The sequence below is a fragment of the Doryrhamphus excisus genome, linkage group LG4 (genome assembly GCF_037039965.1).
Source record: "Doryrhamphus excisus strain RoL-2023G ecotype Guam linkage group LG4, RoL_Dexc_Guam_v1.1, whole genome shotgun sequence".
Taxonomy (NCBI): domain Eukaryota; kingdom Metazoa; phylum Chordata; class Actinopteri; order Syngnathiformes; family Syngnathidae; genus Doryrhamphus; species Doryrhamphus excisus.
In genome coordinates this window covers 5,803,976-5,817,350 of record NC_136360.1, presented here as the reverse complement: position 1 = coordinate 5,817,350, position 13,375 = coordinate 5,803,976, and the positions used below count along the sequence as shown (strand labels likewise).

At 40.0% G+C, this 13,375-nt stretch overlaps 2 protein-coding genes across 3 annotated transcripts; both read right to left on the bottom strand.

Moving 5' to 3' along the window:
* Positions 1-304: 304 nt before the first annotated feature.
* Positions 305-7,146, bottom strand: LOC131129765 (GDP-L-fucose synthase). Of its 2 annotated transcripts, none has more exons than XM_058073611.2 (10): positions 6,929-7,146; positions 4,848-4,999; positions 4,641-4,755; positions 4,432-4,560; positions 4,086-4,159; positions 1,613-1,746; positions 1,364-1,495; positions 1,200-1,279; positions 674-773; positions 305-595 (listed from the first exon to the last, which is right to left on the bottom strand). In XM_058073611.2, the coding sequence occupies exons 2-10, from the start codon at positions 4,970-4,972 to the stop codon at positions 540-542; spliced, it is 945 nt and encodes a 314-aa protein (XP_057929594.2). In that variant the 5' UTR covers positions 4,973-4,999; positions 6,929-7,146; the 3' UTR covers positions 305-539. The 2 variants fall into 2 exon arrangements, with proteins under 2 accessions (XP_057929594.2, XP_057929593.2); XM_058073610.2 differs by having other exon boundaries at positions 306-595; positions 4,848-5,002; positions 6,929-7,145.
* Positions 7,147-7,359: 213 nt separating this feature from the next.
* serpinb1 (serpin peptidase inhibitor, clade B (ovalbumin), member 1) lies at positions 7,360-10,865 on the bottom strand. Its single transcript, XM_058073609.2, has 7 exons — positions 10,701-10,865; positions 9,653-9,841; positions 9,325-9,462; positions 9,139-9,256; positions 8,924-9,066; positions 8,669-8,836; positions 7,360-8,324 (listed from the first exon to the last, which is right to left on the bottom strand). Exons 2-7 carry the CDS (start codon positions 9,818-9,820, stop codon positions 7,917-7,919), a joined length of 1,143 nt encoding a protein of 380 aa, XP_057929592.2. The 5' UTR covers positions 9,821-9,841; positions 10,701-10,865; the 3' UTR covers positions 7,360-7,916.
* Between the last annotated feature and the right edge of the window lie 2,510 nt (positions 10,866-13,375).

Sequence of the window (13,375 nt, the reverse complement as noted above, 5' to 3'; positions counted from 1 at the left end):
TTCTGTATATTTTCTTGTCATTTACTTTGAAGGGCCACCCAAAGGAGGATTATCAACTTTCTAGTGGTAGCTGTGGCTCTCCTGTCATTTCTCTTTCTGTTCATTAAATACAGAAATTGGCATATTTCAGTTATGGCTGCGTAAGGTGGTTAATCATGAACCTAAAAACAGATTAAAGTAATACAATTTCATGGAACAAATACTAGAATTCAAGTTGTAAATGTAGATCAACGCTTCTGATCATGTTTAGGCCTGCAGAGAAGGCTTTGCTGGGCCTGACTGCACCACTGATATACACACACATATATAACTCACTGTGAAATATTTGGCCATGGCCTTTTAATGTGGAAAGGTCACAAACAGGTGGAAGTCCGATGGATAGATAACAAAAAATAGATCTGATCTTCACAGAGTCAGATGTTGCAGGTTCTCCATCCAGCTCACCCAGGAATGCAAGCCTGGCTCTGAGCGACTTCTGTATGACCATCTTGTAACAGATTGCACATTGTCTTGTTTTACTCCCCAATGGATATCTGCTTTCACTTACGAGCTGTGTCATAGTTGGCAACAAACCAGTCACAGGTCTCCTTGAGAGCTAGGAGGACATGAGAAGAGTAAGCAGATGACTTTCATTAAAAGTGACTGACTCACAAGCAGCCTGCCATCTTCCTACCTTGTTGGAAGGGTGTGAAGCTGAAATCTGGGAGATAGCTGTGGAGCTTTGCATTATTGGCTGTCTTTTTAAACTGCCCATCTGCTTTGCTGGTATCATACTGCAGGGTGACGGTGAAGGAAATTCCATATAGAATGAGATCATTGATCAGCATGTTTGAGATGGAGATGGATGGCATGAAAAGGTTTAATAAGGGCAGGTTATAATAGGGAATGATGGTGGAATAAATCATTATGGAGCCATGTAAAACCTCCATTGTAACTTGATTCATGTTCAAGTAAAATTAAACCATTACCAAACAATAACAATAAAGGTCATTGTTTTCTCAGGACATTGAATCGATCGCAAACTGGACTGTTGAGGTCGTCTTAGAAGACGTTTCGCCTCCCATCCAAGCGGGATTCATCAGTTCATGCTCATTGACTAGGTAGGACAAACACTAGTCTGACTACATAGGACAGCTCTAATCTGAAAAGTTGGTGTATTTATCCTCTCCAGCCAGCAAACTACATGTATTTAAGGATACAACCACTTCACCCTTAAAGTCCAGTGCATGCACCACTGCGTCTGCTGCTTCTTTAATTGATACTTCATCTTCCTCACCAACTGGGAGAGAGAGACAACACAATAATTACTTTTACTGTACATAATGTGTTCAGAAGTCAGCACACAACATGTGTTAAAACTCACCAGAAAGGATAATGGGGTCAACCTCTGGATATTCTCTTAAAACCCAAAGGAAGAGGCGAGCCAAGTCCAAAGAGTAAATGAACTGCCTTCTTGGAGTACCTGAGCCCCAGACAACCAAGGGCTTCCCCTCTTCTAACAGTGGAGATAAACAAGAGTGGGTTTGTATGTCAGAAAAATCACAAACACATTTGTTGTTATGTTGTTACTGCTTATGCATCCTTGGTGCTTATGTAGCAAAACGTAACTTACCTTTGGCAATGTAAGCTCTGTGAATTAGACCTGGTAGCACATGACCATCTTCAATGCTGAAGTTGTCATGGGGACCGAACACATTAGTGGGGATCACAGCTGTGTAGTGACGTCCATGCTGCTGGAAATAGGCCCTGAGCAACATCAATGCAGTTTAATAAACAATTACAAAAAGGTAAGTGTAACCAGGTAAATTTTGCCTCTATGACGTTTTAACCATGCTTCTATATTGTCCCCATTTGACGCTGCCGGTCAAAACAGTTCATTTCAGTGAACCGGTTCATTCAGTAAAAAGATTCGTTAATTTCGGTCAATTGGTCGCTAGCCTGTGATCAGCTGTGTCGAGTCAGTCCGTTCACTCATGTTCACGTTCGTTCCGACTCAACAGAGCAACAACACGTGATGACTCGTGGTGTGTCGGTCATGAACGAACTGGTCAAAATAATTTGTTATTTTTTGTGAACGGAATGAAAGAGGTCACCGACAGTGTCGGTCAATATCTCGGTTTGGGTCTCTCAGTCAGCTAACCCCACCCACAGAGCGAGGTGGCGACGATAGGATAAGACAGGCAAGTACGCAGATAGTTTAGGAACGGTAAATTGACTCTCCAGCCAATCAACTTAACGGACTGAACGGGTATTTTAGGGGTGGTGACCTCTTTCAATCCGTTCACAAAAAATAATTCGTTTTTTTTAACCGTTTGTTCATGACCGACACACCACTACGATGAAGTGTTGCCTGAGTTCAAATCCCCTCACTACGACATGATACATTTCTGCTTTTAATGGTTCACATTGAACTTGTAGGAGCCTCCTACCGTGAACCAGGGCGATGGGGAAAAACTATACATATTGCGATAGACTTCGTATTTGGTAAGTCCATTTTATATCAATTGTTTGTAGCATTAGCTGGCAGCCTCCATTCACTCCATACTGTTAGCTTGATTTGAACACGCCTTACTTCACCAAAACACAACGACAACCTGTTGGAGCAATAGTTTAAATTGGATCTATCGAACACATTTGTCAAAGTGTCTAATAACTGTAGCACTTATAATGCTTCAATGAATGTCTATTATTTGAGACACGTACCTGTTGAGTATTGTATATGAATTGCACTATTTATGAATGAATTTTTGTGAATGTATGTATTGAACTGTTAATTCTTCATTAAGTATTAAGTATAATTTGGAGTTATAATGCAATTAATGCTATTTTTGGATATTGTGAGCACATACATAGAATTCTATTTATAGGTGTGGAACAACTTGATCATGTGTATGTATAGCTTAAATGGTAAGCAATACATAGAGCACTGTACATTGTGTGATTAGTGAACATTTGGTCTTGTTACACAGACCAGATTCTGCGCGCTACCAGACCAGGCCGAGAGCCACTGATTGAAAGCCACTGCAAGAGTCGCCCACACGCTGGTAGGGGGCTTCTTTTTGCAGCCCACAAACTTTTTTCCCACCACGCAACATCTGCCACCAAATTCATACCATCGCAACCACTTCACTTATTAAAAGGCAACTGCAATCCCAGACACGGGTTCAGTTGCATCCTATGGACTCTGGGTGGATCAGGAACATATTTTGTGCAATAGCAACCTACATTGTTACTCTTGCTGAACTACTGAATGGCCATTCGTTGTCTCTCATATTCTTAAAATTGCACTGTAAATATTTGTATGCAATGTTAACCTGTAAATAATATATTGCATTCTAAAAGCCTTCAGTATTCTGCCTACTCCCTCCATGAGCTGAACCGAGTATTCTAATCACTGACCTAATATATACACACACACATATTATCAACATAGTGTATATTGATATAGTCATCACTGGTGAGTGTATCAATTTTTGTAAACCGGTGTTACAGAAGACTGTCACAAATTGGAGAAATGCAACTTGCATAAAGGATGACCAAAAACAAAAGGGGTCGTATTTTTGGATTGGATAATACGTCAACAGCTGTAACTTGTAAAAGTGTTGTTTCTTTAGAGATATAATAATATATTTGCAGAATTGTGACATAATGTATAAGACGCAAATCACACACCATAATGATGTTCTTGGCATTCAAAAATTCTCACGCTACTTTTCCAAAATAATTACTTGCTTGTCAAAACTGTAGGGTCTTCCAAAAACCGCTGTCATTGATGGGTGCATTATAGCAGTATTAGAAGCTTTTAATAGTGGCTTTGCCTTTACCCTGGTTGGAGTTCCATTTTAAAGAACAAAAAGTTACATTTGAATGTAGACAAAAGGCTAAAAAGCTCGCAAATGATGTGTTTTTTGATGTGGACATCGTATATTTCTTTGCCAAATGGACATCGTATATTTCTTTCCCAAAAAGCTGAATGCTAAAGAGGTGTTTTTGATTGTGTATGGACGAGAGACCAAAATGCATAAAAAATGTGTTTTAAAAATGTTTGTGTGGACATGGCCTCACAGTACACCAGTTTTGCATACCTGTTTTGGACATCTATCATTCTTTTTGCATAGGCGTAGCCAAAGTTGGACTCATGCGGTGGGCCATTATGGATCTGTTGCAAAAGAGTTTTTAAGACAAGTTACCATGGGAATAAAAAGTATCTACAGTAAGTATCCCAAAAGTACGTGATTGGGTCGTGAACAGGGGGTCAAAAATAAAATTAACATACAAGTATGACTTATTTAGAAAAATACGTTACAAGACATTTCAGGCTATTTATTAGACTTGAATGACTTCAATTTCAATAAACTGGAAAGATTGGGGTGTTCCTAAGGTTTTGACTGGTAGTGTAGTATATCTGATTCAAAAACAGACACCTCTTACCATATTCTCATCAATGGGATAGGTGGTCTTATCTGGAAATATGCAGGTGGATAGACAGGAAACAACCTTGACCACACCGACTTCATGTGCTGCCTGCAGCACATTCTCATTGATGTAGATGTTATTCCTCTAAAAAAGACATACATAACAGAATCTCACAGTGACCGATTTGTTATCAGTCCAGGAAGTGTGTTTGCATGTATTTATACCCAGAAGTCCAGATTACACTTCATGTTCTTGAAAAGTCCCCCCACCATGGCAGCCAGGTGGATAACATGGGATGGCTGATATTTCCTAAACACCTCCATCGTCTCCTCCCTGCTCCTAAACATTGAGAACACACAAAGTTAAAGAATAAAAACATGTTCACTCAACCTTGGGATTGTGAAAGTGTTTTGGAGAGTGTTTGTGCTCACTTGAGATTGGCATCTTTGGAGGAGAGGAAGATCCATTCTTCTTCTTTCCCGATTCCTTCCTCTTTGACCACATGTTGTATGGCCCTGCCCACCAAGCCAGAGCCTCCTGTCACCAACACTCTCATCGGACTGTTGTGGCCACTCTGATAGCTCTACTGGAACATGAAACAAAACAATATAAGAAATTAGATAACCTTTATATGAATACCATCATATTGTTAAGGTTTAATAAGCTGGGTAACATTTATAGCAGTGGTTGCCAAACTTTTTACAGTCGTGTACCCCGTCAGACATTTTAGCTAAAGTCATGTACCCCCTAGTCCTGCACACTTCTAAAACATAAACCCGCAGATGGAACCATGTGACACATCAAACCATAGAAGAAAGAACATGTACATAGGTGTGTCGTCTTCCACTTTCCAAGGCTACTTCCGTGAGTCATTGGGGAGTGTAAGACAACACAACACCAGGAGAATGTTGACTGGGCTGAGTCATGTCAGTAGAAATATTCAAATATTATGTTTGCTTGTTCCACCCTCGGGCATCTCTGTGTGGAGTTTGCATGTTCTCCCCGTGCATGCGTGGGTTTTCTCCCACATTCCAAAAACATGCGAGGTTAATTGGTGACTCCAAATTGTCCATAGGTATGAATGTGAGTGTGAATGGTTGTTTGTCTATATGTGCCCTGTGATTGGTGAGGATAAGCGGTAGAATGAATGAATGAATGAATGTATGAATGTTGGCTTGTCAAAGCTCACTTCTAGTCATGTGATGGTGATGTCATTGTTTCTGTAGACAGTGTTCCGGCTGCCTACAAGAAAATGACAAGCCTCCATTGTCAGATTTTCCCAGTCTGGAAGCTGTTTTGAGAAAATACAGTTTCAGGGCACCAAGAACTGTTTCTCTGTGGATAAGAGGCCAACCTGAAAACCCTTGGAGATCCTCTATCCTATGATGCTATTAGGATAGAGGTGGATGAACATACAGATTTTTTGTATACATTAAGATACCTGGACAAGAAAGGGTAGTTTTTTTTTTTTTAAGCCAGTTCCTTGAACTCATCCCTGTCCATGCTGGAGAGTCAAATACCATACGATCAGAGTAGGGCCCTATGATTAAGCATGGTGTCAAAAATGGTATCCCAGAATGAAAAATGGGGACAGCTGTACCCATGCTTGAGCCAGCTGTCATCCATTGCTTTGACAGTACCCATATCATATGGTGAGCTGGCTGTAAAAGCTTAAATAAATGAATGAATGAATAAATGTGCCGAGTACTGTCCAGTTGCTCTTGATAGATCTTCATTCAAACACAATGGATGTTGCTTCAGTAGAGCAACAAGTGGTCAATAGCCCCTATAAACTTATTTCACTGTTCCTCCTCAGTCAAGTGAAGTCACCATTGTACAGGTCATTCAGGAGGTGCCCCTGGTGAGATTGGCAGAAAATTGGCCGGAAGTGACAGATGAAGAAAAAACAAAAACTCAGGTGGCAAGGTAAAACTGAAAGATGTGCCAGAACAGTTGAAAAAGATGTTGACTAATTTTGACTTTTGATAAACATGCATAGCCTCCACATTGGTCACCACGCTCGGGCTTTTTGGATTCTGAGATGAAAAGGTAAGCGGGTGTGGGAGGAGTGGAGGTGATAAATGGAACACTCCTGCCTTGCTCATATTCAGCCCATAGAGTCATGGTTCCATCCATAGTGTTTATTTTTTGGTAAAATCAATTTAGTTTGAGTGCGTTTCCAAATTTAGGTTGTTTGTTTCAATTTAGTGTTATTACGTTAACTTCAGCTTTACACAGAAATGTAACGACACTAATGGTGGATTCCGGGGGAAGTCACCGAGGGCAACTCAAACTGACATTGGAATGCAGCTCAGGTGTCAGTAACATATTGATGAAAAAATGCCATTGCAGGAGGAACAGGCTGTACAAAAACACTGAACACTGTGATCTTGTGACAACACAAGGGGAAATATATATAAAATTGCCATGTTTTTATCCATGAGACAAAACTGTACGAGTAAATGAAAGGGTTAAGTAGCCAAAGGAAAACAAAGTAGCCACTGCTACATACCTGCAAACGACAGCCGGAGGTGGACGCGAAGCTACCAGGAAGTGGGCGTGCCTCTACGCGGAAGCGAGGAAACAGTTTACAAACGAGTAAAGTTGCTAAAATAATAAATCACTGGTTAATCTGCCACACACGAGTAATTCAAGCACTGCTACATATCAGTCAATACTCTAGCCGTAGTGGTAACACGTTCCGTTCTGCGCATACGCACAACGCGTCTACTTCCGGTCGTCAGCTTGTGGACCGAGGCTGCGTCCCAATAGTAGTTTCCGTCGTCCTCGCTAACTTGCACTTGAATTCTACACTCCGTAAACGTAATCGTCGACGTCATACGGTGGCCACTTGCGGTGTACAGGGAAAGGGAAGGAAGGGAAGTGATAATGTAACGCATTTTACCTTGTTCACGCTCAGCCCAAGCATTTATTACTCCATTGGCAGTTGTAGGTGTAAGTTTCTTACAAATAACACATAAAATAAAATTAAATAACTACCGACTCATTTCAGTGACACTAAAGCGTCTTCTGAGGATAATAGATCTTCTTCGCCTCTTGGTAATTAGCAGAAGTGAAGCTGCTAAAAAAAGTTAAACCATAAGTGGGTTTGGCCGCCATGTTGGTAAGCAGAATCCAGAAAAAGTGCATTGTGAGATCGTCCCGGCACACTGTTCAGCAAATAATTGCTCAATTAGACGAGGTTCGTCATTTTTTAAGTTTTCCAGACACAGAGAAAGGTATGTGTCACAAAAAACGTTGTAGATAAAAAAAAAACACCACTGCAAAATATAGCCCCTTTTTTATTATCTCTAATTGTTAATTCAAACAGCTTTTCATACAATTATTCATATCATTAGACTATGTAAGTGTACCCTGAATGCTTTATTATAACTGATTTAGTGCATGGATTGAGAAAAATGTAATTTTAGAAATGTTCAGTCAAACATGTAAAGCCTTTCCTGCAAGAATTTAGCTTTAAAAAAATATTTAAGTTCTCTTCACTGGGGAGAGGAAAACCTGCCGAGAAAAAGGATAGACTCGGATTTATTGTGCCTGATGAAGAAGAGGAAAGGATGGTCTGCTGTAAAGTGTTCCTCCCTCAGCATACAGAAAGATGCAATGCCAGCAGTGGCAGCAGCAGCCTCAGTGCCCTCCTCGTTGACCTCTACAAAGGCCTTGTGGGCCACTGTGGACAGGGAAAGGTTTCCCTCGCCGTTCATTCCAGAGAGGTCAGCCTTTGCAGCACAAAACACATCAGCCATACCAAGTTTAGCCAAAGGTTCATTCAGGAGGTACTCCTCCTCCAGTTTGAATTTGGGCAGATGAACAATAACTTCGGAATGGATGTCCATGTTACTCCTCTTGGTCCACTCGTTCAGATTTGTGTGTGTAAGCTCCTTTTCCACCTACAAGGAAATACACACATGGAAAAATGGTCCATTTAGAAATGTACAGTAACAACAACAAATTGTCCCCACGTTTTGCAAGTACGGTGGCTTGGGACCACAAGACACACAAACACACTACAGAAACACTCACTGGCTGCTGAGGCGGTCACTGGGTATGACTGGCCAATCACAGAGCGTGAAGAGTGAATACATTACCCAATGAGTTAAAAAAACATATTCATAAAAACTACAGAACTTACAGGATTTCCCCTCACAGATATTGACAGCTGTACTCCTTTCAACTTCATATGTATTGCATTATATATAACGAATATCCGGCTCATCCCTAGTTGGTTGCGTACCTTTAGCAACGGGTCAGAGCCATCAGTGGACTCCTCTGGAAGCAGGATGACCATACTGAGCTCATCATCTGTGTACGGCATCTCTAGGATCTGCAGACCCAGCTCAGGGATGTAGTTGAAGGGCAGTTTCTCCTTCAGATACATCATATGCACCTTTGTGGTCACATTCTGACAAATATCAAACACAGAGATAAGAGTCATGTCCTTATATTAATCCATCTGTGTAAGACACGTGTATCATTTCTGAGGTGTCACCTGATTGACTTTAAATGGCATTTCCAAAGTATTTATCGGATTGAATCTGTGCATCCAGTTGCCTTTGAAGTAGATGGCATTGACCAGAGCTAATCTTGTCATTGAGCTAACTGTTCCTGGCTTCAGAAGATCTTTAATCTTATCTGAAAACAACACACACACACGTCAAAGCAAGAAGTAAACGGTTGTATTCATCAGCGTTTTAGAGGGCTCACTCTGTGTCTGCTGCTCCACCCAGCTGTTAATCTCTGCTCTACACGCCTCAGCAGCCCCAATGAAATCCACCGTCTTCAGATCTGCCTTATAGTACTTGTGTGTGGCATCAAGGAATTGCTGCAAAGAAATAACGTGTCATACATTTTGTATATGTAACTTTGTTAATTCACTTAATGAAAACCCACAGGGAGGAAATTAGATGTATTTTCTCCATAAAGACGGTTGGCCAGTTTCAGGGTGTATGATACGGATGGTGAATTGATGTCCCCATTAAGAGACTGGAAGTCTGCATGGATGGATTCGCCGGACTTGAATGACAGGGCCTGTGAGAAGAGGAAAGTATTTGGTTGGTGTATAGTGATCTATACTGAAACATTAGTTAGCGCCATTCATTTGTTCCAACTGAAATGGATGGAAACCGAATCAAAACATGAATGGCTTGGTCTTTATAGTGCAGTTCATAAAAATTGTACTGCAGTTGTGTTTTGTTTTATTTCAGATACTGTAGTTCACCTGTGCCATCTGAGTCGCTGTGTCTCCTTTAGCTCCCAGGTAGACCATTGCTAGGGCTGAACTGATGCTCAACGGAGAGACAAAGATGTTGCCGGTTGGGTTTGTTTGACTCAGAGTTCGGAACAACTCCAGAGCAAATGTCGTATTTGAGATACTGAGGGTGGCCATTGTTGATGGTGCAGAATTCCCCTGTAACAACCAAGGGCGAATTTGAGCCAGTCATTTCAACAATTTAAACAAATCCTTGCACCAATTGAAAGTGAGAGGTTAAAGTGAGAAGGTAAATGGTTTAAATTTGCACATAAATAGTGTCTCTAAATGTACAATTTCTTATGTATGCTTGTTTTTCAGCTCCTATGTTGGTCATTGGACCCTCGGATGTTGACTAAAACCCCTTTCATCATCAATTCCGGACCTTTTATAAAAAAAAAAAAAGAGGTTGACTAACTTTCAAGGCAGCAACGCACTATACGTCCAGCAGATGGCAGCAATGAGCTGACAAGGCACGGTGAAGGAATAAGAACTCTACAAGTACTTCCAACAAAATAGAAAATACACAGGCGCCTTTAACTGTTACATGTTTCACTACTATTTAACTATTTTCTAGTTATATTGCTACCTTTTAATTTGAAGGTTGTGTTAACAGTTTAATGGGGAAGAATGTGCCACTGTTAAGACATCCATCCACCCAAGCCATCAATTTTCTATGTCAGTGGGGTCGCGGTTAGGCTGCCACATATAGAATTGACTATATTGTAAATTGATTTGATTCCAGAATGGACTTTGGACCACATAGGTATCGGAAGTATCGATGTTTCCCTATCGATCCGCACATCACAAGCACACTCTAAGTTTTGACTTATACAGAACATGATTTCACGAGACCCACAACCAATGTTTCAAGTTTCTCGGCCATGTCCAATGGAGTGAACAACATCTAAGGACCGAAATTTCCCTTTAAAGCAAAATATTGCTACCGTTCGTAGTGGAACATACCCGGAAATGAGGCGCACTTGGAAAGCAATGCCTGGCCGGTTTGTATTGTTACCTGTTCGTCCTGTAAGGATACCAGTCAAAGCAAAGCAAAGTTCCCTCAGAATCTCCCCAAAGGCTCCAAACCTTCCAAAGATGGTGTCGTGATTAAATCCACACTGTCTCTGTTTCTCATTTGGAGTCACTACAGCCTGTGGGTGGGCGTGGGGCGCGTCACTGAGCGGTAAATGAATGAACACCGGGAAGCTGGAGCCTATCCCTGCTGCCTTACTGCGAGACATCTTCAAACAATACAAGTAATTGTGTAAAACGCAAATACAAAAATATAACCACATTTTTGAGTTTTCAGCCAGTCTAATCATGTTACTGTAAAGACACACAACCTCCACCAGTTTCAGAAACATTTAGACATTGTTTTCTAAATTATGTCTTATTACTTACATTTATTCTACACAGCAGTTTATATTTTTTCTGGGGTGTGACATAATTGCTGCTGACAAATGTGAATTTTCTTAAAGAAAGTCCAGAGTACAGCGACTGATAAAGACAGCCAAGGTCAAGCCATGTGAATAATGTAAAGCCGTTCCTATATGACAAATCACTCGGGCAAATTCCTACCATGCCTGGCAGAGAGGGTGCGACTATAGAGAGATCTTTTTCGAAAAAAAAAAAAAAAAATGTCCACACTCACACCCAAGGGAGAAAATGATGACAAAATGAATGAAAATTGAAATAAAATGAATAACGATAATGTTCATTAATTAATTCATTTTCTGTACGGCTTATCCTCACTAGGATGCTGGAGCCTATCCCAGCTGTCTTCAGTCGAGAGGTGGGTTACACCCTGGACTGGTCCCCAGCCAATCACAGCGCACATAATAACGATAACATAAAATAAATGTGAATATTTGCTATCAACTATGTTTTCTGTATGATTCCAATCATTAAAAAAATAAGTAAAAATCACTTAAATTGAATATAGGGCAGAAACCTAAGATGAGACTGTAAAGTTGTACTGAAATACAAGACTTGGAGACAGCCAAAGCAGCCTGTAAAGTCCATACAGCACTAATGCAATGAAGTGGCCAAAACTATGGACCCTGGAGTTGATGCTATCGGTGAATCTTTTACATGTATGCAGCAAATTCTAAATAATAATCGCTGAATAATAATCGATGAATACAAAAAAAGTGCATTTGCAATAATAGTTTACATTTGGTTTCCTCATGGAAATAAAAAAAAGTATTAAACTGAAAAAGGACTTAATTTACATGACTAAAGTCATGATACTCACACATGTATTTATAGTTCATACAAGGGTGCACACGGGGTTACATGTCCGTCTGCAGAAAGTGGCTTTTGCAAAGAGTACAAGTTCTTCTTTACAGTCATTGCTTGTTTAGAAAGGTATGTCTTCGTGATTTACGATAGAGATTCTTGCCTGTCTCGGTCGTCATCCAGTATACAGCGTAGCCTCTGCAACCATGATAAACATTTCTGATTTATGGCAACCTTTGGACTTCAGTTGTCTGTTACATAACCAGCATCATGTAGCCCGGCACACAAAGTCATGGGAGAAGTTTGCCTTGAAAACTTTCCAGGAAGGACTTCCAGAAAGGCATATGAGTTCTTTGCTGTATTGATAATACAATATACAGTATGTAATTATGTTATATACTGTGCTTAAATTGCTAGCATGTATCAAGACAGTCAATGTCAAGTCTGTTTCATGGTCCTCCTTATCTTGTTCACACACCTCGCTATTATAAACATTAACTCTGCGACACCAAAAGACATGACAGCACTAGATACACTATGAAACACTGCTTTGAAAGGTATGAACCACTCTTCAATTTGCAAGTACTCTAGTGTACTTTCCTGAATACACAATAGAACACCTTGTATTGTCACTATATGCATGTACAATTTAAATCAAGGAGTAAACTTTATTATCCTTGAGGGGCAAATTGTTCTCCCGCCAGCAGTATCACACAGACAACAAATTAAAACCTCAACCAGAGGTCTCAAACACACGGCCCCTAGTTTGAGGCCTAAATATGAAAGTTTAATGTCAGTGCGGCCCGCGCAAGTTTGATATGGATGCTGTATGGTATCATGTACCCAGAAAAAATTATTATGTTTGATTAATGTTCATGTTAAAGGTTAAATAACTGTTAATAGTTATCCCCCCTATCCGTGTGGAAGTGGTAAGTTTTTGGCTATTTAAGTTTAAAGCAAAATAACTTGAAGGCTACTGTTTAGGTCGCTAGCTCTCTAGTTTGCGAGTTAGCATGTGTCTCAAGACCCTGCAGTTGCGCAATATGTTGTAAATAAAAAGAGTATAAATGTGACTATAGTCGTGTTTTGTCATGTCTACAGGGCTCTAATAATGCTTTGGTAATTTTAATCTGAAAAAAAATAATTTGTCTACCCACCAACTATATGTGGTTTCTTGAGTTTTTATTATTTGCCGTTTTATTATTATTATTATATTTATTTATTACTGATTGATTGATTTTCTTTATTCTTGATTTGTTTATTTATTTTTCATCTTATTTTGTGCAGAAAAATAAAAAAATAAGATATTTGAGAACAGTGTAATGTTTTATCAGAGCTTTTATTGTAGAAAATCGGAACCAAAGCACTGAAAAAGTTTGTATATTTTTCTGTTTTTAATAAATGCATTTGTTTTTTTTTGGAAAACCTGATGCGGCCCAGTCTTGCCCAGAC

What these genes read in the sequence shown, in the direction of transcription:
- LOC131129765 (XM_058073611.2), bottom strand. Translation starts at nt 4,972, where the DNA reads ATGAGAGTGTTGGTGACAGGAGGCTCTGGCTTGGTGGGCAGGGCCATA. An exon ending in AGTGTAATCTGGACTTCTGG is followed by an intron (nt 4,561 to 4,640) that starts GTATAAATACAT and finishes TGTCTTTTTTAG; the next exon opens with AGGAATAACATCTACATCAA. An exon ending in ATGATAGATGTCCAAAACAG is followed by an intron (nt 1,747 to 4,085) that starts GTATGCAAAACT and finishes GATGTTGCTCAG; the next exon opens with GGCCTATTTCCAGCAGCATG.
- serpinb1 (XM_058073609.2), bottom strand. Translation starts at nt 9,820, where the DNA reads ATGGCCACCCTCAGTATCTCAAATACGACATTTGCTCTGGAGTTGTTC. An exon ending in CAGCGACTCAGATGGCACAG is followed by an intron (nt 9,463 to 9,652) that starts GTGAACTACAGT and finishes CTCTTCTCACAG; the next exon opens with GCCCTGTCATTCAAGTCCGG. An exon ending in ATACATCTAATTTCCTCCCT is followed by an intron (nt 9,257 to 9,324) that starts GTGGGTTTTCAT and finishes ATTTCTTTGCAG; the next exon opens with CAATTCCTTGATGCCACACA.